General features: G+C 47.7%; 1 protein-coding gene across 1 annotated transcript in view; it reads right to left on the bottom strand.

Annotated features, from left to right (window-relative positions):
* Positions 1–21,825, bottom strand: part of NRDC (nardilysin convertase) — a 2,150,332-nt gene that overhangs the window by 891,879 nt on the left and 1,236,628 nt on the right. Inside the window, exon 16 of the mRNA XM_078670713.1 lies at positions 4,423–4,527. Within this exon, the coding sequence (XP_078526839.1) occupies positions 4,423–4,527 (105 nt within the window). The remainder of the gene's footprint in view (positions 1–4,422; positions 4,528–21,825) is intronic.

The following is a 21,825-nucleotide window of genomic DNA, read 5'->3' as shown; positions in this document are numbered from 1 at the left end:
TTTCTCAATGATTCAGGTTTCTTCTTTCTCATCAACAAGGATGACTGCCACATCTAAGATGAGGATTGCAGTTCAGTCTCTTTTTGGAGTTTTTTTCAGAGAAAAGCCAAGCCTTCTTTGAGAAGATGGCTACATACAATTTAGGTAACAAGTCCTGCTCAGGAAAATCCACTTTTACATTTTTTTGCCACCTTCGTAGAAGTGCTTGGTAAATCACTTTTTTTTGTTGTTGTAATATCTTTATTGGAGTTTTCAAAAGGGCCTTAAAACAAAACAGTACAGCTCATTGAAGACGTTGGCACACTTCCAGACAGTACAGCAAGCTATCCTCAGGGCAGATAATCATCAAGCAAGTATACAGTCTTAACAACAGAGTGACAGTGACTTTCAGTACAGGCTCTCACATGGTCCATATACGTGGCACCATGAACTTACACTTCGAATACCCCTATGTGCGCAGCAAGAGATATGAAATAACAAGAATGGGCTGTGATTCAGGAAGTGAGATGCGGGGGCACATTCACGTGTCTGATCCCGGCGCGTCAGAAGTAGGCGTCCCCGGCTGGGAGGCATCCCCGATGTCCGGCACCTCAAGCACAGGTCTTCTAGATACATATAGGGACCAAAAGTTTTTGGGCCTGTTGCGGGGCGGGAGCAGTTCGCTGTATGCCTCAGTCTGGGTGCAACAGAACAACATATCCCTAGACCACTGTGTCATAGTAGGGGTCGGTCCTCTTAACCAGCATACGGCGACACATCTCCTAGCTATGAGAAAGGCCATTTCCACCAGTCGTCTATGTGATTTAGGGAGCGGCTTAGAGTAACCCAGCAGGGTTGCTTTCGGTTACGATCCAAATAACATCTACCAGACATCCATCCCCAACAACCATCTCCTGTTATCACCTGTGGAGATGCTAAAAGGACTACCTACTGTGGAGTAGACCATATGATTTACTGGGCGGTACAGAATACGTAACTGATGGACATATTTTCATAATGGGTGATTGTCCTTAGTCTGTTTTCATTCTACACTCTGAAACAGACCCTCAGCCAGCTACACACACATAGACCTATTTTTTCAGACCCACAGTTATTCGTTGTTTTTCTCACCATTCCAGATGGGCCAATGGGGAATATAACAGGTTACCTGCCTGAGCGTTCAACAGCCACTGCCATGCGTGAGCCACAGAGTTAAGCGAGTCCAGTATCGCAGTACGCCTATCGTGTGGTTGAAACAGCAAGGCCGTCAGGGGAACCGGAGCAGCCACAATAGTTTCAATTAGTGTGTGCAGTGTATCAGAAGGGCCGTGCATTCAGTGGTATGCATGCGAGCCCTGAGCTGCCCTATAATATAATTACAAATCAGGGGCGCCCAGTCCACCCATCGAATACGGCAGGGTCAGTATCCGCCAGGCCACTCGCGGCTGCTTGCCAGCCCATGCCAGGCGGACCATCAAAGATTGTAGATGTTCGTGAAGAGGAACAGGAACCGGGGTAGAATCACCATCTTCATAAGGGAAATCCTACCCATCAGAGACAACGGGAGGTTGATCCATCTTTCAATGTCGTCCTCCAGTTTAAGTGCTTGGTAAATCATTTTTTACTGAATCATCCTCAGACGAGGGGGTAATATGCCTTAGAAAAAGGGTATTTCTTTGATTTTTCCAGGAAGTATAACATCTACCACATGGCCCTAACCTTCATAGTGTTGGAAGGAAAAGTTTTCAAGATGTTGCAGCAAGAAGCACAAGTTACTACTTGTGTAACGATATATCTGTAAGAGACATTAGTTAGTAATAGATTCCTTACCTTAGAATATCCCCAGGCGTCAGACTGGATCCGGAATTTTTTTGCGTAGCAGTACCCTTGCGCGTCGGTAGGCGTCGTCTGCGGCTCCGCGTCCGTCGTCGTGGGCGCCGTGATGACGTCGTCGGAGGACTTAGATACACAAGATGATCCACCGGGAGATGGTCCTCTTGTGCACCGCTTTCCCCTTCTTAGCGCCCACGTAACCAACAAAGAGTTGGTCATCCACCCGGAACTGGCGTGTGCGATCCAAGTAGAATGAGAGCGCACGTTTTGGGTCCAGACGGTGGAGTCGCTCTTCCTCTTTAGAGGGATGCGGTGGCGGAAAGAAGGTTGGAAGACCGCAGTTCCAGACTAAGGGACGAGAAGATCTTTTTGCCGTACTGCTCGTACCTCTTGGATTCCCTGTCCGGCGGGGCCGACGGGAATGCGGTCTGGGAATGGGAGGCCTGGATGACCAGGCTCTCGGGGGTGGGGTGGGTGGACAGGAAACATGGGTCGTCCGGGGCCGGGCGTTGGCGTCTGGCCACGTTCCTATCTACGGGCGAACCCGTAGCGGGCTTGGACCAAGTGCCCAGAAGAACGTCGGTTAAGGCCTCGTTAAACGGCAGCAGAGGCTCGGCTGAGCATGACTGCAGCTTAAGGACCTCGGTGAGGAGATTAGTCCTCACGGCCGCGATGGGGAGCTCAAGGCCCAAGGCCTTGGCTGCCCTCATCAACACCACACTATAGGTTGCCCCCCTCCTCCGTAGCCACGGTAGGAGGCGAGACAAAGCCAGTGTCAGGCGAAGTGTCTATACCACTGGCCTCCCCAAGTTCACCTGCCCAGTCCTCATGAGACTGGCATTCACGTGCCACTGGCATTGGCAGACCCCTCCCAATACTCCTCATCACCGGTCTCCTGGTGGTCAGGTTCAACAAAGGATGGGTCCGGTTCATGGAAAGTAAACTCTCTGAACGGTGTCATAATCGGCGCCGAAACCGGGTCGAGCGAGGGATCGGGGACGGCGCCGCCCGAGGACGGCGCCGGTGGTGGCACCCGAGGGGACGGCGCCGGGGAGGTCGTTAAATCCACCAGCGACGACCCGGATCCGGAACCGGATCCAGCGGGGCCCTGCGGCGTGGGCCCGAAGGCTCCGGCTGCGTCGGAGCCGAAGCACCCGACAGCGTCGGGGCCGGAGCCGCCGACCCGCTAGGACCCCCAGACGGGACCGCTGGGCCCGAAGGCGCCGCGGAGCCCGTCGGAGGAGAGAGGGACCTCATGGCCATGAGGAACCGCTCGATCTCTTCCGGCGTCGCGTTAGGCCCAGAGACCGAAGGGTATGAAGCCGGGCGCGGCGCCTGCGACTCCGACGGAGCCGCGTGGGCGGTGCCACCTGAACCCCCGGCCGCGTCGCGCGAGCGTCGGGGGGAGTCGGAAGAGCGATGATGTCTCTTCGACTTCTTGTGCTTACCTGACGACTTCGACCCAGAGGAGTGATGTCGACTCCCGGAGCTATGATGGCTCCGCTCCCTCGACCGGTCCCTCGACCTCCGTCCGGACCAGGACCTCTCTTGGCGTGGGGCTGACTGCCGGAGTTCGAGCCGCTTACGGGACCGCTCCCACCTAGCCTTCGAAGTCAGGGCCCGGCAGTCGGAACAGGCCTTGTCGTCGTGATCGACGCCGAGACAGTGGAGACACCGACGGTGAGGGTCCGTCACCGACATCAGCCGGTCGCAATCCTCACAGGGCTTGAAACCAGGCATCCCTACCGGCACCGATTAGGAGTCGAAGACTCGAAAAAGGAGATCGAAAAGATCAAAAAGAGTTAGTCAAAAAGTGACTACGGTACCACTTTTTCCGGATCTGCGCTGCTGGCGCGGAAAAAAGAAGAACTGACGTCAGCACGCGGAGGCGGCGTCTAAGTACTCCGACGATGTCATCACGGCGCCCAAGACGCCGACGACGGACGTGGAGCCGCAGACGACGCCTACCGACGCGCAAGGGTACTGCTACGCAAAAAATATCCGGATTCAGTCTGACGCGTGGGGATATTCTAAGGTAAGGAATCCAATACTAACGTGTCTCTTTCAGATGTTGTATACACTGGATAAAGGCAATAAATTAACTGCTCATGTGGATCATCAGAATAGATCTTCTGTTCACTGGTAGAGAAGGACTTGAAGATAGATGTGTTTCTCTTTGTCAATCAGGACTACAGCTGGTAACGGAAACGGTCTTCCTGGTCAAGAAAGTGGATATTCTTACACAGAACTGTCCTAACAACAACTTATAATAGCCTAAAGTATAAAGATGAACCTAGTTCAAGTCCATGGTAGAATAGGAAGGTATAAAGATGAGACCATAGAGAGGTTAGAGCAGACCTCTTCTCAGGAACTCCCTCACACTTGTTGTGCAGTAGAAATGTGAGTAATGGTGGTCACTAAGGGAGGTAGGAAAGCTCAACAAACGCAATATTTTGGCTTCTGGAAAAATAACAACGACAATCAGGCGCTAGACAACAGAGTTCATTACATTCTAAAAAATAAATTGAGACAGAAAACCATGAATTAAACAAATACAAGGCAGCATACTATTTTTAATACGATTCCAATGGGAAATATAGTTTTCCTTACCTCCGGTTTATATTCGAACAGAAGTTGATCTCCAGTCAGAAAGTCTTCCTTTGGAAACAGTTGCATATTTTCACAGATGCTTTCCACATTTTCAATTGGATCGGTCTAGAAAAGATATGCTTATTTCTTAGATGATTCACCTTTTTCTTGAAAAAAAGGTGCATCTAACACACCAAACAAAGGACGGACAATGAACAGGCAGCAGAACAATTTACTCAAATGTAATTTTGTATCTACTTGTAAAAAGGTATAAAAGGTTCAAGCACTGTATATGAAACATTATTACATGCCCTCTAAATTTCACTCAAGAGTGTCATGAGTGGGACTGTAATTTCATTCTACTGTGGTTTGGAGTGAGCAAAATGTTTTTGTAAATGCCTACCATATTTCAATTGTTGATGTTTTTGTAGGCAGCAACTGTGGGCTGTAAAAAATTGTATATTTTCTGTGTTGGTGCAAGTGGCTGGTGCTCACCTTATAAACTACTGCAGTCATTTCTTTTTTTTAAACAAAGGTATTTATATGCATATTTCTTTAGTTCGAACGTAGCCAAATGGCAGTAGAGTACAGTACAGGGTAAAAGAAAGCAATTCAACGAGTGCTAGGAGAGGGAGCTGGTTTGTGGATAGTTAATGCATTGGGATGTAGTGTTCTTTAAATAGGTGAGTCTTCAACTCTGTCCTGATTTGGAACGATCCTAATTGATATGCCAATATTGTTCCAGATCCTGTGTGCACAGATGGAAAAGGACTGCTGTTTTTTCTTTTTCACATTTATGGGCCTATTCAGATGTTCGGAAACTGTCCCGAACGTATCGGTTCCGGACTAGTTTCCAAACTAATCGGGTCCTGTGAGTCCAGACGACCGATTACGATGCTTCCCAGCATTTTCAAAGGGAGACTGTGTCCCGAAAGCGAACACAGGTTCATGCTGGAAAAAAGGGGTAGTTCGGGAAAACTTTGCACCCGTGGCGGGCACCCCATGGTGCCTACTACATTGTGCATGGTTGAGAAGAGGGGTCCCTTGGGTACCCCAACAGGCCACAATAGGACACCTCAGGTTGAAGGGGTGCCCACAACGGGCCCGCAAAGACAGATTTAAGCAGCCGTTTCATCTCCAAAAAAACAACAAATCGGAACGGCTGTCCAAAATGGTCATCGTAATCGCTCGTCCGCAAAAAGTGTTTATAGAGCTGTATGAATCAGCTCTGATAGCCTCGGGCTGTCCGGATGCCTTTTGGAACTGATTTGGTCTGCTCGAACGGTTTCCAAGCATCGTAATCGGTCATTGGAAGAACTTACAATTTGGTAGTAAGCAATGGTTCGGAATCGGAGCACAAGTTACTTACCTTTGCTAACAATATCCGGCTCTTGATGCCGTCCAGTGTCAGTCCTTAGCGGACTATTTTATAAATAAAGTGGATCTCATTTATGATCATTTTTCTCCTCCTCCAGAGTCCACCTTTATCGCCCCTAATATGGTCCAGGAATTGGTGAATACCACCACTGATGCCGCAATTTCTATCTGGCAGCCCCTAGACGCCACTTCCTTTGTGTCCTGTCTAAATAGTGTGCGTTCTGGTTCCCCATTGGATGTGCTCCCGGCCAAAATATTAAAACAACTGGACCCTCTTACTCACCCTTTTCTCATCAAATTACTAAACACTTCATTGAGTGAGGCCCAGGTCCCCCTACCTTGGAAACACGCCATGGTGGTTCCTTTACTAAAAAAATCGGGCGCCGATTCTTCCAATCCCGCCAACTTTCGCCCGATATCTTTGCTGCCAATCTTCTCAAAGATACTGGAGAGACATATAAATTTTCAACTATCCCAACTGGTTGAAAACACCGCCTTTCTCCATCCTTCTCAGTCGGGTTTCCGATCTAGGCACTCAACTGAGACAGCACTCCTGGGGGTAACAGAGAGTCTGAGGCACGGTGTCGACCAAGGTAACACCATGGCGCTCATCCTGTTGGATTTGAGCGCAGCGTTCGACACCGTGTCACACTCCATCCTAATTGACTCTCTGAAATCTCTAGGTGTGGGCGGCCAGGCTTTGGCCTGGCTGGTGTCTTTCCTTAAAGACCGGAGTTTCCAAGTGTTCTCTCCTAAAGCTGCTTCCACCATTTGACCATCTACCCGCGGTGTCCCCCAAGGTTCAATCCTTAGTCCCTTATTATTTAATATTTACGTTAAACCCTTGGCATCAATTGTAGAACAGGCTGGGCTAACCCTATTTTCCTATGCTGATGACACCCAGATTGTCTTCTCCCTATCGGGGAGAGACGAGAACAACATCTCCGCACTCAAGTCTGGCCTCACTCTTGTGGCTGACTGGATGCGGAGAAACTGTCTCAAACTGAATGGGGAGAAGACCGAGGTGGTCATTCTGGGGCGTAATAAACATCTCTGGGGCCCGCACCATTGGCCCATCGAATTGGGAACTGTACCTACACCTTCCACTGCAGTTCGTAACCTGGGCGTCATTATTGACGACAGGTTAACCATGAGACAACAGGCCCCCAAGGTCGCAGCCATCTGCTTCTCAACGCTGCGGTGGCTCTACAAGATCTTGTGGATGCTCCCACTCTCCTCTCGTAGAACCGTAGTCCAGGCGCTTGTAACATCTCGCCTGGACTACGGTAATATTCTCTACTTGGGTGCAGATAAAGCTACCTTGCAGGTATTACAGGTAGTGCAAAATGCGGCTGCGCGCCTGCTGAAAAATATTCCTAGACGCACTTCAGCCAAGGCCGCCTTACGCGACCTTCATTGGTTGAGTATGCCTGAACGCATTAAATTTAAGGCACTATGCTATATGTTCAAGGCTAAGCAGGGTAGTGCCCCAGCTTACCTTCAAGGGTTGATAACACCTTACAGACCCATACGTCCACTAAGGTCATCGGACGTGGGAAATTTCATCATGCCAAGATGGAAGCTGACAAAAATGGGAGGTCGTTCCTTTTCTACCTTGGGCCCTAAATATTGGAACTCCCTCCCACTGGCCCTAAAACTCGAGACCAACTTGTTTTGCTTCCGTAAGGCCTTGAAAACTTGGCTTTTTTCTCAACGTGCCCCATAGCCTGCTATGTCTCAACTTAGGTGCAACTACCTCCTTTTCTTCTACAGTCTATCCCTAGCGCCGGGAAACCCATTGTGGGTAGCTGTGCGCGATATAAGCTTAATTATAAATAAAATAAATAAAAATATATCTGTAAGAAACATTAGTTAGTGTTAGATTCCTTAACTTAGAAGATCCCCAGCCGTCAGACTGGATCCGGAAAGTATTCATCAGCAGTACCCCTGAGCGTCGCTAGGCGTCATCTGCAGCTCCGCATCCGTCGTCTGCATCGTGATTGCCGGGATGACGTCGGTGTACTTAGACGCCGCCCTCGCGCGCTGACGTCAGTTCTGTACATAGCTTTCCGCACCAGTAACGCAGAGTCATGATAGAAACCGACACTGGTGCCATGAAACTAGGGCCCTGAAAGGGATGTCCTTAACCCTAGATATCGGTTCGCAGAACGGGGAGGATGGGTGGGGCGGTAAGGAATCTAACACCAACTAATGTTTCTTACAGATATATCATTACCAAAGGTAAGTAACTTGTGTATCTGAAAGAAACACGTTTGTGTTAGATTCCTTACCATAGAACAGATACCCCAGCAATACCAACCCCAGAGGTGGGTCTGCGAACCAAGATCACACCAGAAAGTCCTGGAGAACAGAACGGCCGAAAAAGCCATCTCTCCGGACTTGGCTGTCCAGGCAGTAGTGCCTAGCAAACGTGTGCAGCGATGCCCACATACCTGCCTCTTCGATGTCCTGCAAGGGGACTTCCCGACCCAGGGCAGTAGTAGCTGCCGTGGCCCGAGTGGAATGGGCGCGCAGCCCAACAGGAGGCTCCTTTTTTGCTAAGGAGTAGCAAACCTTGATTCACAAGACGACCCACTGAGAGATGGTCCTCTTGTGCACCGGCCGCCCCTTCTTAGCGCCCACGTAACCAACAAAGAGCTGGTCGTCCACCCGGAACTGGCGTGTGCGATCTAGATAGAAGGAGAGCGCACGTTTTGGATCCAGACGAAGGATGCGGAGGCAGAAAGAAGATGGGCAAGGCGATGGACTGCCCGATATGAAAGGCTGCGACTACCATGGGCAGGAAAGAAGGACGAGGCCTCAGAACAACTTTTTCCGGATGGACAGAGAGGAAGGGAGGTTTTGAAGATAGAACCTGGAGCTCACTCACTCTCCTGGCAGAGGTGATGGCAACCAGGAATGCAGTTTTAAGAGTCAGAAGACGAAGAGGACAGGTATGAAGTGTCTCAAAGGGAGCGCACATCAGAAAAGTCAGAACAAGGTTCAAGTCCCACTGAGGCATCACGAAGGGAACAAGAGGGAACATGTGTTCAAGAATCTATTTACAACAGGGGACTTGAAAAGAGAAGGCTGATCAGGAAGCCTCAAGAAGGCTGAAACGGCCGAGATGTAACCCTTAATAGTGCCCAGAAAAGAGCCCTGCTGGGCAAGAGACAGAAGGAAGAGGAGAACCTCTGAAAGGGGGCAGAGAGTGGATCCACAGCCTTTGCTGTGCACCATGCCACAAATTTGTTCCACCTGCAGGCGTATACAGTTTTTGTGGAGGGACGCCTGGCTGCAGAATCACATCACAGACTACAGGAGGCAACAAGGATGACTTGGGCCCGGTCTCGCCTGATCTTCAGCACTCTGGGCAGAAGTGGTATAGGCGGAAAGGCTTACAACAGACCGCAGCTCCACTTGTGACGAAAGGCATCTCCTAGCGAGTGCCGCCTTGGAAATTTCAATGCGCAGAACTGATGACATTGCGCGTTCTCTTCGGTGGTAAATAGATCTAACCAAGGCTCTCCCCACTGCAGAAAGAGACCTTACGCCACGTCCGAGTTCAGACGCCATTTGTGATCCATCATGCACCTGCAACTGAGTTCGTTCGCCCTGGCGTTCAGGGAACCTGCCAGGTGTTGAACCACCAGGGTGACGCCCTGGTGTTCCAGCCATGTCCAGAGACACAGAGCCTCCTGACAGAGGGTCCATGACCCCACCCCGCCCTGTTTGTTGCAGTACCACATGGCGGTGGTGTTGTCCGTGAACACCTGCACTACACTTCCCCGAACAGAGGGAAGGAATGCCTTTAGTGCAAGACGGATCGCCCGCAGCTCCAGATGGTAATTATGGAGCCGGGACTCCACCGGAGACCAGAGACCTCTGATCTCCCTCTCTTCCACGTGGCCCCCCATCTCAGGAGGGACGCATCTGTCACCACTACGTGCACCGGTTGGGGAAGGGGGAGCGATCTGCCGCTGACCCAATCGCGGTTCGTGAGCCACCACTGCAACTGGCTCGCAGTGCCCTCCGAGATCAGGACGTGGTCGGACAGGTTGCCATGATGCTGTGCCCACTGAAACTTCAGGTCCCACTGCAGAGCCCGCATCCGCCACCTGGCGTGATGCACCAGAAGGATGTAGGAGGCCATCAGCCCCAGGATCAACCTGACCGAGACCCGGGATAAATGCTGAAAGATCGGAATCAGAGCCTGAATATCTCGCTTCGGGGGGATAAACCGAAACTGCGCTGAGTCCAGAACCGCTCCGATGAAAAGGAGCTTCTGAGAGGGGCACAGGTGTGACTTAGGCACGTTGATGGAGAACCCCAGCAAGTCCAGGAGGACGGCCGTAGTCTGGAGGTGGGAGCAGACTGTCTGGGGCGAGCCCGCCTTCAACAACTAATCGTCGAGATAGGGGAAGACTGATACCCCCTAATCTGCGCAGATGAGCTGAGACCACAGCCATCACTTTCGTGAACACCCGTGGGGCGCTGGTAAGGCCGAAGAGGAGCACGGTAAACTGAAAGTGCTCGTGGCCTACCGTGAACCGCAGGACGGGGATGTGGAAATACGCGCCCAGCAAGTCCAACGCTACCATTCAGTCTTCGGAGTCCAGGGCAGCTAGGACCTGAGCCAAAGTCAGCATCTTGAACTTCTCCTTCCGGAGGAAGCTGTTGACGCTCCATAGGTCCAAGATAGAGCGTAGGCCTCCTTTGCCCTTCTTAGGTACTAGAAAGTAGTGGGAATAACAACCACGTCCTACTTCTGGCCTAGGAACGTGTTCGATGGCCCTCTTGGCCAAGAGGGCCGTAACTTCCTCCTGCAGGAGTTGCAAGTGATCCCTCGACATGCGGTGGTACTGCGGTGGCATGGCTGGAGGGATCGCCTCGAAGGGGAGGGTATAGCCCCTTCAAATGATTTGCAGAACCCACCTGTCTGACGTGATGGTACGCCAGTGAGGGAGGTGAAGGCGGACCCTGCCCCCCACTGGCGATGAATGGGCCTGGAATGCCAGACTAGGAAGGCTTAGAGGTAGATGCTGTAGGGGCAGGTGTGGACCGACCCTGCCGGTGTCCCCCGGTACCGCCACGGCGGTAACCACATCTGCGACCGCATTGAGCCTGGGTCTCCGGTCTGTGGCTGGCTGGACGTGTGGGGGCGCCCCTTCCTTGGCAACGAAAGGAGCGAAAAGCGGACGTTTGCTGCCGTTGGCCTAGGCCCAAGGACTTGGCCGTATCCCTGGAGTCTTTGAAACGCTCCAGGCCACTATCCGCATGGCTGCGAACCGCCACCGTTGTTGCAATCGCCCTACCCAGCGAGTCCGTTGTGTCGAGTCCACACCGTATGGAATAGCGTGCTGCATCCTGCCCTTCTGCAAGGGCCTAGGCAAGCTTTTCCCGGGCCTCCTCAGGGCAATGTGGCAGCACCTCCGCAACCGTATTCCACACAGAGTGGGTGCAAAGGTCTGAAAGGCAGGCAGTGTTGACAGACCTCAGCCCCAAACTCAAGGAGGAGAACAGTTTCTTCCCAAACTGATCGTACCTTTTGGATTCCCGATCCGGAGGAGCGGTCGGAAATGCGGTCTGGGAGGTAGAGGCCTGGATCACCAGGCTATCAGGGGTGGGGTGAACAGACAGGAAGCTAGGGTCGCCCGGAGGCAGGCGGTGGCGTCGGGCCACGTTCCGATCCACAGGGAGGCCTGTGGAGGGTGTGGACCAGGTGCCCAACAGAACATCGGTGAGGGTTTCGTTGAACGGCAGTAGAGGCTCCGAAGAGCTTGCCTGCTGTTTGAGCACCTCAGTGAGGATGTTAATCCTCATGGCCGCGACAGGGAGCTCAAGAGCCAAGGCCTTGGCCGCCCTGTTCAACACCACACTGTAAGCAGCCCCCTCCTCCTTAGCCACGGAGAGAGGAGAGACGAATCCAGTGACGGGTAAAGTGTCCAGACCACTGGCCTCCCCTAGCTCGTCTGCCCAGTCCTGGCTCAACTGGCACAGCAGTGCCAGAGGATCCTCAGACCCCTCCCAGTCCCCCTTGTCACCCATCTCCTGATAGTCAGGGAAAAATTATGAAGCCGGTTCGTATGTGAATTGCTCACCTGTCGGCGCCCGACACCAAAGCAGCTGGCCCGCTAGGACTCCCAGACGGGCCCGAAGGGGCCTCGACAGGGTCCGACGGAGGGAAGCGAGTCCTCATGGCCACGAGGAAGTCACGTATCTCCTCTGGCATCGCGTGCAGTCCAGGGACCGGCGGGTGTGGAGCTGGACGCGGCGTGGGCGGTGTCGCCTGAACCCCGGCCGTGTTGCGCGAGCGCGGGGGAGGGCTTGGGGGGGGGGAGAGTCAGAAGAGCGATGATGCCTCTTCGACTTCTTTTTCGAGTGCCTCGACTTACCTGAGGACTTGGAACCCGACGAGTGGTGTTGACTTGTCAAGCGGTGATGACCGCGGCTCTGCGACCGGTCCCTCGACTTCCTCCTCGACCGGCGCGGAGCCGACTGCCGGAGCTCGAGTCACTTACGAGTCCGCTCCAGTCTAGCCTTCGAGGTCAAGGCCCAGCAGTCGGGGCACGACTTGTCATCGTGGTTGGCCCCGAGACAATAAAGACACCGACGATGGGGGTCGGTCACCGACATCAAGCGGTGACAGTCCTCACAAGGCTTAAACCCAGGCATCCCTACCGGCACGGCGAGTCCAAGGTCGACTCGAGAAGAGATCAAAAGTGATCCAAAAAGTTAGTCAAAAATTGACTGGAGTACTGCTCTTCCTGGATCTGCGCTTGCTGGCGCGGAAAAAAGAAGAACTGACGTCAGCGCATGAGGGCGGCATCTAATTACTCCAACAACGTCATCCCGGCGATCATGACGCCGACGACGGACACGGAGCCGCAGACAACGCCTAGCAAGGCGCAGGGGCACTGCTGATGAAAACTTTCCGGATCCAGTCTGACGCCTGGTGATATTCCAAGGTAAGGAACCTAACACTAACGTGTTTCTTTCAGATTTTCACAATACTGAATCCCATCTGGAGCCCTTACCGACTACATTGGAATCGGCCCTCTAGTCAGCAGTCTGATGTGCGGGGAAAACCACTAGAGATGGTGAACTTGTCTGTAAAATAAGCATGGTGTTAGTTTTAATGATTCTGCCAATGATTGAGCTGGGTTTGAAGATGGTGAGAGACAATGGAACTCCATCAGGTTGATGTTGATATGATCATATTTCTTCAAGCCCTGGGTGCCAGTATGGTATCTGGAAGGCCATTGAGGAGGGCATACCACCATCCAGATGTGAGGATACAAGGGTTTTAAAAGCAGTTTCGTAGTCAATTCCTAGAAGAAAAGGCCACACTTTTTTTGTTTGTTAGGCAACAGAGATGGTACAAGGTTGCCTTTGTGTTTTTTTTTTATTTAGCATTGTGTTTGTTGAGGGTGAGGTTGGCGTCCATGGTGAATCAAAGTGACTTGGCTTCGGTGAAAGTTGGGGTTCAAAACTGTCAAGGTTCATCTCATTGAGCCAAGTTTCTACTGTTTCTGGTTAGTTCTTCTGGCAGATAACAGGAATTCTGTCTTGGGTGGGTTGAGTTTCAGGTAGACACAGGATATCCCGATCTAGGGATTTCCGAAGGCAGTGTTTGAGGTGGTGAATGTCTGAAGCAGAGGTACCTTTCAAGTAGACAGATGTATCATCAGTATATTGGTGAATCTTGTAGCGATTATCTGCAAGTATAGCAGCAGGTGGCTACTTGTAGAGGGTGAAGATTACAGTGGACAGTTTGAAATCCTGACAAGCCCACAGATGACAGGGATCTTTTAGGACCTGCAGGTGCCAATGTGAACAAACTGGTGTCGGTTGGGAAGTAGGAGGAGAACCAGATGGGATATTTGGTAGGATAGGTATTCTGGAAATTTGGACTAGCGAGCCAGAAACATTCCTATCATGACACCTGCATTCTTAGTTCTTGCTTTCCATCCTTCCCAATACAATGGATGTTGCTTACACCACAAGGAGTATGGGTACGCTTTTTCAAAAAGTCACTTTAAAAGATTATAATGGGCCTTTTTGTGAGATTCCAACTTCATACACCAAGACCACGCCATACCCAACTCTCCGATATACCCAACGGTACAGGATGGTGCATCACATATGCCTACCAAGAGGCTGCCTGGATAGTAGTTGTGAAGGAGAGAAACAGCAAGTGTTGTGATGTATTCCTATAGGTACTGTATCGATTCCCCTATTCCTGACCCTGGTCTGGTTAATAATTAACTAGCAGCCATCTAACGGTGCAAAAACCGTTATCTGATTAAGCCACACCACGGCACAGAAGCGCGTTATCTGATTAGGTCATAACGCATGCCATCTAATTAGACAAGCGATATTCCTCCAGCCCCTGATAAGGCATACGGAGTTCTCAAAACAAATCAAACCTACAGAGACCTGGGAAATTCCCATAACCATTGTTTTGATTTCACCGAGAACTTCAGCAAAAGAATGTGCGAATGAGCCCGTTCATATGACATCCTTATTGACGTATATATGTCCATCCTTACGTCAATCTCGGCACCTTTCAGGTATAAATATCACCGACATTGCCTTAAGCAAACACATGCGGTGGTGACGAGATCGGAGCAGCGAGACGTGCCGAGGAGCCCAGCAGAGAGCGAAGCCCACAGGCGCTGCCCCGCCTTCCTGACGAGCTGAGAACGAGACGCTGCCTTTCTCCTGCTGAGAAATACAGCTCCGGCGCTTCCAAGCAGCCCTCGCAGGCAGCTGGAATATCAAGACCTGGGATAGGAGATACCAGCCCTCCATCATTCTAGATCTAAGGTACAGAACTGAATAACCCCTTGCAGAGAATTCTCGAGATAGTCCCTTGGCAAAACAAACTTAACTTAAACTGCTACTTATCTACTCCCGCCCACGTATTAGGCTTAGGTCAGGTACACTGGGGTAGGCGTGGTTAGCAGCACCAGTTGATCATGATTAGTCAAATGTATATATGTATGTATCTATTTTATCCATTTTAAGTATCATATGGCTCAAAAACCATATCAATGCTTTTACAGTATTATTTTATAATTCTGTCTTTACTGTATGCACTTTACTTAACTACAAGTATTGCAATAATAGTGATTCATTTCTCTTGTATGAGAAAGGAGACTGATCAATAAATAACATCTTTTATTGAACACGCCCGTCTCTTCCTTTTCTCTACAATCTGGTGAAACTAAGAATGCACTGAACTGACTGAGTAAAATAAGTCGTCTTTTGTTTTCACACGACTCTAGAGATACACTCTTGATTAGGGGAGAGCAAAGTTGTCATGTTCTATGGTTGTCAGAACCTAAATCCCTTCTTGTCTATCCAGGGAGGTTAAAATCCTCCTTGCCTATTCGAGAAAGTTTCTAGTGAACTCTGAGCTAGCTGGCAAACACAAAACTTTAAGTCTAATATCGTCGGTAGAAGACCTAGTTAACCTCTGCCCTAGGTCTATACTATTGAAGATATTATTCCAATGCGCAGAGCCTATTGGGATGATAGGAACTACACTACATGGCGCCCAACGTTTGGATAGGCGATAAAACTAACGCAAGACATTAGAGTAACTCAGTCGTGCTTTTTCACACAGAACCCCTTTTTTCCCATAATACTCCAAAGACGTCTGGAGTGGGTGAAAGGTCATATCCGCCAAACCTCGCAGGAGGAGACTCCTATGTATGGTTCTTGGTTTATTCAACGTTGAAGGATACACTGTTCCAAAATATTGTGCATCTAATCTTTGTTTCCATAGAAACCTGATCTGCAAACAAACAGAATAACCTTCCTGTCAGTAAAATGACACAAAGTGAAGAAGAAAGGGAGACAGTTAGACTAGCAGCTGAACTCCTAGTAGCAGACAATACTCTGCTGGAAAATGACCCAGATGCAATACTCATCCCGGTCAACATAAGGAAATCTATAACCCTAAAACTTATAGAAAATGGACTGACACCAAGAGGTGGTACAGTCATATTCGTAATTGAGGCACACGAATATCGGCAGACAGAGGTATTCTATTCATGGATAAACTTTCCAGCAGCAAACGCTTTAACAAAGGACTTCCACTATTACAAAATAGAGGAACCTCCTAGTGAGTACACTCCTTTTGAGGAAGTGGAAATACCACTCAAATTCCAAGAGCACCTGCTCTTGTTTCATGGCGCCCTAAAACATAATAATCACATCACCAGGCTCGGTCCACTAGGCAGACCAGGAGCAACGTGGCCGGTCCTAGCCGGATACACACCACATCCAGACATTGAAGAAATGCCTGCACCAGATCTTTTAGCACAGCTAAAACAATTAATAAAAATACATAGACAATTAGTCCAATATGTAATGCGGACTTCAACAATCCAACCAGCAATTAAAATTCCACAGCTGACCACTCATCAGGGGAACACAAATAAAATTACACCACAGAACATACAGTCCTGTCTAGGTAAAGTACCCGCAAAACGGGAACAAATTCCTTTCTGGCTAGCACAAAAAAATCACTCAAATAGAGGCGGTATTTCCAGATACCACCCCTGTTGAGAAACATAGGATTCTGACTATCTGTCTTCCAATGGGAATCGCACCACATGTGGAGGACTGTGACACTTGGGGAACAGTCTTTGCTTCCATTTACACAAAAACACATGGTGTACCATCCATGTCAGTAATACCAGATGTGCTAAAACAGATTCAAGATGAATACGGTCCAGAACCCGCCTTAACTCTCGGTATGAAACTACTGAAAGATTTCAAGCAGGTCTCTGCAATATTATTAGCCAACATAAAGGGAGAAGCAGCAAATGTGGCGATTCGCCAGAGGTTAAAAGAGACAAATATAGCAGACCAACCATCTGAAATTGCCAGAATCATAGAAAAATCCTATGAAGAACTAGGAAGAGATAGTTTGGGTGGAATACCAGTGAAACCCCAACTAGTTGAAAGTCCTGAAAAGGTATTTATAAAAAATAATTTAAACAATCAAAAAAAAGAGCTGGGATGGAAATAAACAATCCAATCCTAAAGAAAAAAGATTCCAGTCCAGAGGAAGGTCTCCTCGGCGGAGAGAAAGATCTCCTGATCAAGGATGCAAGTCTCCCCAAAGGGAGCCCTCTGTAAAAAAATACAACCTTAGAAATAGGGAAAATATAAAAAAAACCTGATAGATATCAAGATATTGATACACGTCCCTCTCAATCTTTTCAGACTTCCTCGCAGAAATCGGAAAGAAGAGGACGATCAGAACACAGGGAAGAGCACGTCAAGTCCAAAGACAAAGAACCTGCTCATCTGAATAAAAAATTACAATTTCCAAAAAAGAAGGTAGCCAGTATTAAAGTAATCAACAATGCCGAGAATACTGAGGACACAACTGAAAAACGGAGAATGGGCTCAGACAATGCTAGACAGCGCAGCAGAAGTGAGCATAGCTCGCAAAGTCCTTATGAATCATCTGGAGACAGTGGACACGAATGAATACATTCAGGTGGAAACTGCAGATACCAGAGTTAGCAAACCTCATAAAATATATGAAATAACATTGCGTATAGAGGGGGATAAGACTAGAAAAATAAGGGGTCTATTTTGGGATAATCTCTCCAAGGGCTATGACATCCTTCTAGCTGAACGAGACTGGCCTCCAGAGTTTGTCAGGGAGTGCCCACATGGCGAAGAAATAATTATGCCTGCCTTCTCAAACCATATTCCAATTCATAAAAAATATACACTTGCAAGAAAGTGGGCAGTAGCTCAAGCCCCTGCCTTATATAAAAATCATGTGGGATGGGATGAGGACTCTCCTCCTCACAAAATCCAGTTAAAATCACAACCTACTGCACAGAGGCAGTACCCGATTAAGCAAGAAGCTAAAAAACAGGTAAAAGAGATCCTAGATCAACTTGAATACCAGGGGGTGATTGAAACTTGCACCTCACAAATGAACAACCCTTTGTTTCCTGTCTACAAACCAGACAATTCATATTGTCTAGTTTTGGACTACAGACACCTTAACTCATGTTGCAAAACATTTGCGGTACAAAACTCGCATAGTGCTGCACTAATGAATAACATAGTGCGCAAAAAATACAAAACAACCTTAGACATTTCTAATGGATTCTTTTGTCAAAATATAGCACCAGAGAGCAGATATTTGACGGCGTTCTCAATAAATGGCACGCAAAAAAAATTCTGTCGTTTGCCCCAGGGGTTCAAGAACAGCCCAGGATTATTCTCAGCGAGAGTAACTGAATTACTACAAACATATGATGACGAGGCATTATCTTATGTCGACGACATCTATCTAACAGATGATGACTTGGATACTCACTTGAAGAGAGTGAACACCATAATACTTGGGTTCGCAGCAGAGGGTTACAAATTCAACTTTAAAAAGTCAAGAATTGCCTATCTAACTGTCCTGTTTTTAGGATATGAATTATCAAGTGAAGGCAAAAGCCTGGCTGACAATTTCCTAGAGAAATGTGCTGTAATCCAAGAACCTAGAACACTGAAAAACTTGCAATCAATTTTAGGCTTCCTAAATTTCGGAAGAACTTACATTATAAATTATGCAGAGAGAATTAAACCTCTCTATGATCTAATAAAACCAGATTTTAAAAGAATCAACTGGACTCAAAAACACACAGAAATTTTGAGATCTTTACAAATAGATATGTTAATTAAAACAAAATTACAAACACGTGACAACACACGCAACCTTGTGATTCGAGTCATCCCAGGAAGATGCGGATTCACATACCTGACCTCTAATGAGGGAGAGAAGGTACCAATAGCATACAAATCACATTTGTACACAGAAGCTGAAAAAAGGTTCAGCATTAAGGAAAGCATTGTTCATGCGGTTCAAACAGCTGTAGCAAAGGAAAAATGCCAAGCAGACGGTAGACAGGTTACAGTCATAACAGCAGAATCAGCTTTTGAGGCATTAACAACACCATGTAATTTACCGACAACTGCACTAAATCCAGAATGGATACAATGGGTAAATTCTGTTGCTACAGACAAAGTAAAATACTATTTTGACCCGGAAATGAAAGAATTAAAATTTCTAAAATATGAGAGAGAATACCCTCTGCCAATCGACATTCTGCCTTTACGACAATACGCCTGTGTAATATATACAGACGGACATGCTCAACCCTCAGTTTGGGGAGAGCTGGCTTACAACGCCACGTGCGAAATTGTAAAAGAAGTGTGGCGCGGAGGCAAATTAAGACCTCTACTTACAAAAACACACTCAGTGGAAAATAATTCAGAACAACAAACTGAAATAATAGCGTTAAAAATGGCGCTAGATAATGCCGATCGCGAATTCCCGACACTCATAGTGTGCGATTCGTATTACTGCGTCAAATCATACAATAACGACTTACAGAAATGGACTCAGAACGGTTACAAAGATGACACAGGTGCCACAATAAAGCAGAAAGCGCTTTGGGAACAATTAGTTCTTTTAAAGAAAGAACTACCAAAAACTCACGTGATACATTCACTGAGTCATCAGCGTGATGGCGTTCACGTTGCAGGGAATTCATTGGCTGAGACAGCCACAGCGGAAGCAACAAAATCGGCTTCCGTAGCTACAAAAAAGCGTGCAGTAAAATACATTGACGGTGAAACGTCATCAAAAGGCGACTGTTCAGCACTACCGATCAATTATCCACTCAATTATACATACATAATCGATGCAAACTCAGTCCCTTTTGCTCGAATCCCTGGAGTGGGGGATAGAGTAATTCCAAACACGGACAGGAGAGGCTTGTTAATAGCAGACGCACATATGGGTGAGGGTCTCAGACACCTTAAGCTAAAAGATTCTCTGGAAGAATTACAATCAGTGTACTGGAGGCCAGGCATGAGCCTGCATCATCACATTTTTGTAAAAAACTGCCCAGACTGCAATAGAGATCGCAGTGGCGAGCGAGGAGGACTATTGCCATGGCACTTCGCTCCAGAAAAACAACAACAATAAGAAAGTACCCATCACGAAAAAAACGTTATATTAACATAAAAAGACTAATTTTCACTTATACTGTAGACCCCAGCGCTCGGCTGACGTCTGGACTGTTATAAAAGGATTTGCGAGTCTATAATGGCATATACGCTAGAAGCATGCTACGTTATGAATAATGTATTCCCTTTAGCCCTCAAGCTTATGGGGAAGCATGGCCAAATGAGCACAGCATAGCGGGACTCTCCTCACTTCCTTCCTGAGGGATACGGGATGGTGTAAAGAAAAAACCAAGACAGAGCAATCTATAACGGAAAAGGTATTAGGTTCGGGAGCTGGGTGGGTCAAACATTTAATAAGTGTCCAACGTAGTCTAAATAACCTGCCAAGGAATTCTCTGAAAGGGTTCAGTCCGTACGAACTATTGTTCGGGACTAGAATGATGATCCAAGATCTTAATAGTCAGACTTCAGTGGTTAAAGACAAAAGCTTTGATATCAAAGATCGTTTGGCTATTTTACAGGACTTAAATGAAACAAGAAAAGACCTGAGCAACATAAAGTTGAAACAACAGCCAACAACCACTGAAGAGAAACCACCTGTCCCAGCAAGGCCTGTCTGGATTCCAAAAGTCGGGGATCTAGTCAGAGAGAAGATCGCGGTAAAGAAGGAATTTGGGCCTTCTTACAGAAAAGCAGTTCCTGTCTTGTCTGTCAACGGGACAAGATCAGTAGTACTACTGCCCCTTGCTGGTAAAAAGGAGAACCGAGTTGTATCCATCGACCTGGTTAAACCACAATCATGTGGCTGATAACAAACAGTAGGCCAAGTGGACTCCCAAGAAGTAGCAGAACACCAATGTTTGCTACGAATACAAAGGCTCAAACTGGAAGACTGATCACATTTGGAAAATCTACAGTGAATCAACAAGGACTATGCAACAAAGCAATGGAACTTGAACCTCTTAAAACCCAAATTAAAACTTTTCATCAAGAAACAACAACCTATGATGATGTAACTGCAGACTTTGCTAATGAAACAAAGCAAAATCCAAAAACAATTGGAACAATTGACAGAACAGCATCCGGCTACTTCATCAACTTCGATGATTCATCTGAAGACCTGAGTGAAGCAAAGAAACAGCCATCAACAAAAACTTTTAAAGACAAAGCTAAGGAACTTTTTCAACAGCTGAAAGAAACCTATCTGATTTCTCTATGGATTGAATTTTGGGTGGCCTTCGGTGCATTTATCCTCATTCTTTGGCTCATCATGGTACTATGCTTGGGACATTTCATTGAAGGAAAATATGCTAAAATGGACACAGCAAGCCAGAAAATCAACTTGGTCCTTAAACCACACACATCTTCACACATCGAGAAAAGAGAACTTTCTTCAGTGAACTTCACAGCCAATCCTATACCAGGCGGTGTAGCATGGGACAAAACTGATTATGAAATCTATGGTCCGGTTGAAATCCTGAAGTATCCACACCAATTCAAGATCTCATTGAGTGACTTTGTAAAACCGAGCTCATTTGCTGATGATTGGGACTTTGAAAGTATTAATGATATGATGTCTGATCTTGTGATGTCTGCTAAATTTACAGAACATGATTATTTGCAGGGTTCGTCTAATTATGATCAGATGTTCTGCTACAACCACTATGGTAACCATTATCTACATAAATCTGCTCAACCTAGAAATGTTTTAAATTATAACCAATGGGAACATTGTGCTACTCCTCCAAAAGACAGCTCAAAAACATTTTATGATAAATATTCATACTTTTCAGGGTTTAACACGAGTAATGCAGAAACATTTTATTTCAAATTGTCAAATAAGACAGATATGAAGACCAGGCTTACAAACACAAAATTGATATATTCCGATTCATTCTTTGAACAAATGAATACATTTGGGTTTGATTTCTGGAACAATAATATTGAAGCAAAAACTGTTTGGGGTACAAGAGATTGGCAAGTACAAGGTTTAGAATCATTATTCAGAGCCTGCATGATCCCAGAACAAATTATATTGTT

This window comes from Lissotriton helveticus, chromosome 1_2 (genome assembly GCF_964261635.1).
Source record: "Lissotriton helveticus chromosome 1_2, aLisHel1.1, whole genome shotgun sequence".
Lineage (NCBI taxonomy): Eukaryota > Metazoa > Chordata > Amphibia > Caudata > Salamandridae > Lissotriton > Lissotriton helveticus.
The sequence above is the reverse complement of the archived record's forward strand: the minus strand, read 5'-3'. Positions and strand labels throughout refer to the sequence as shown.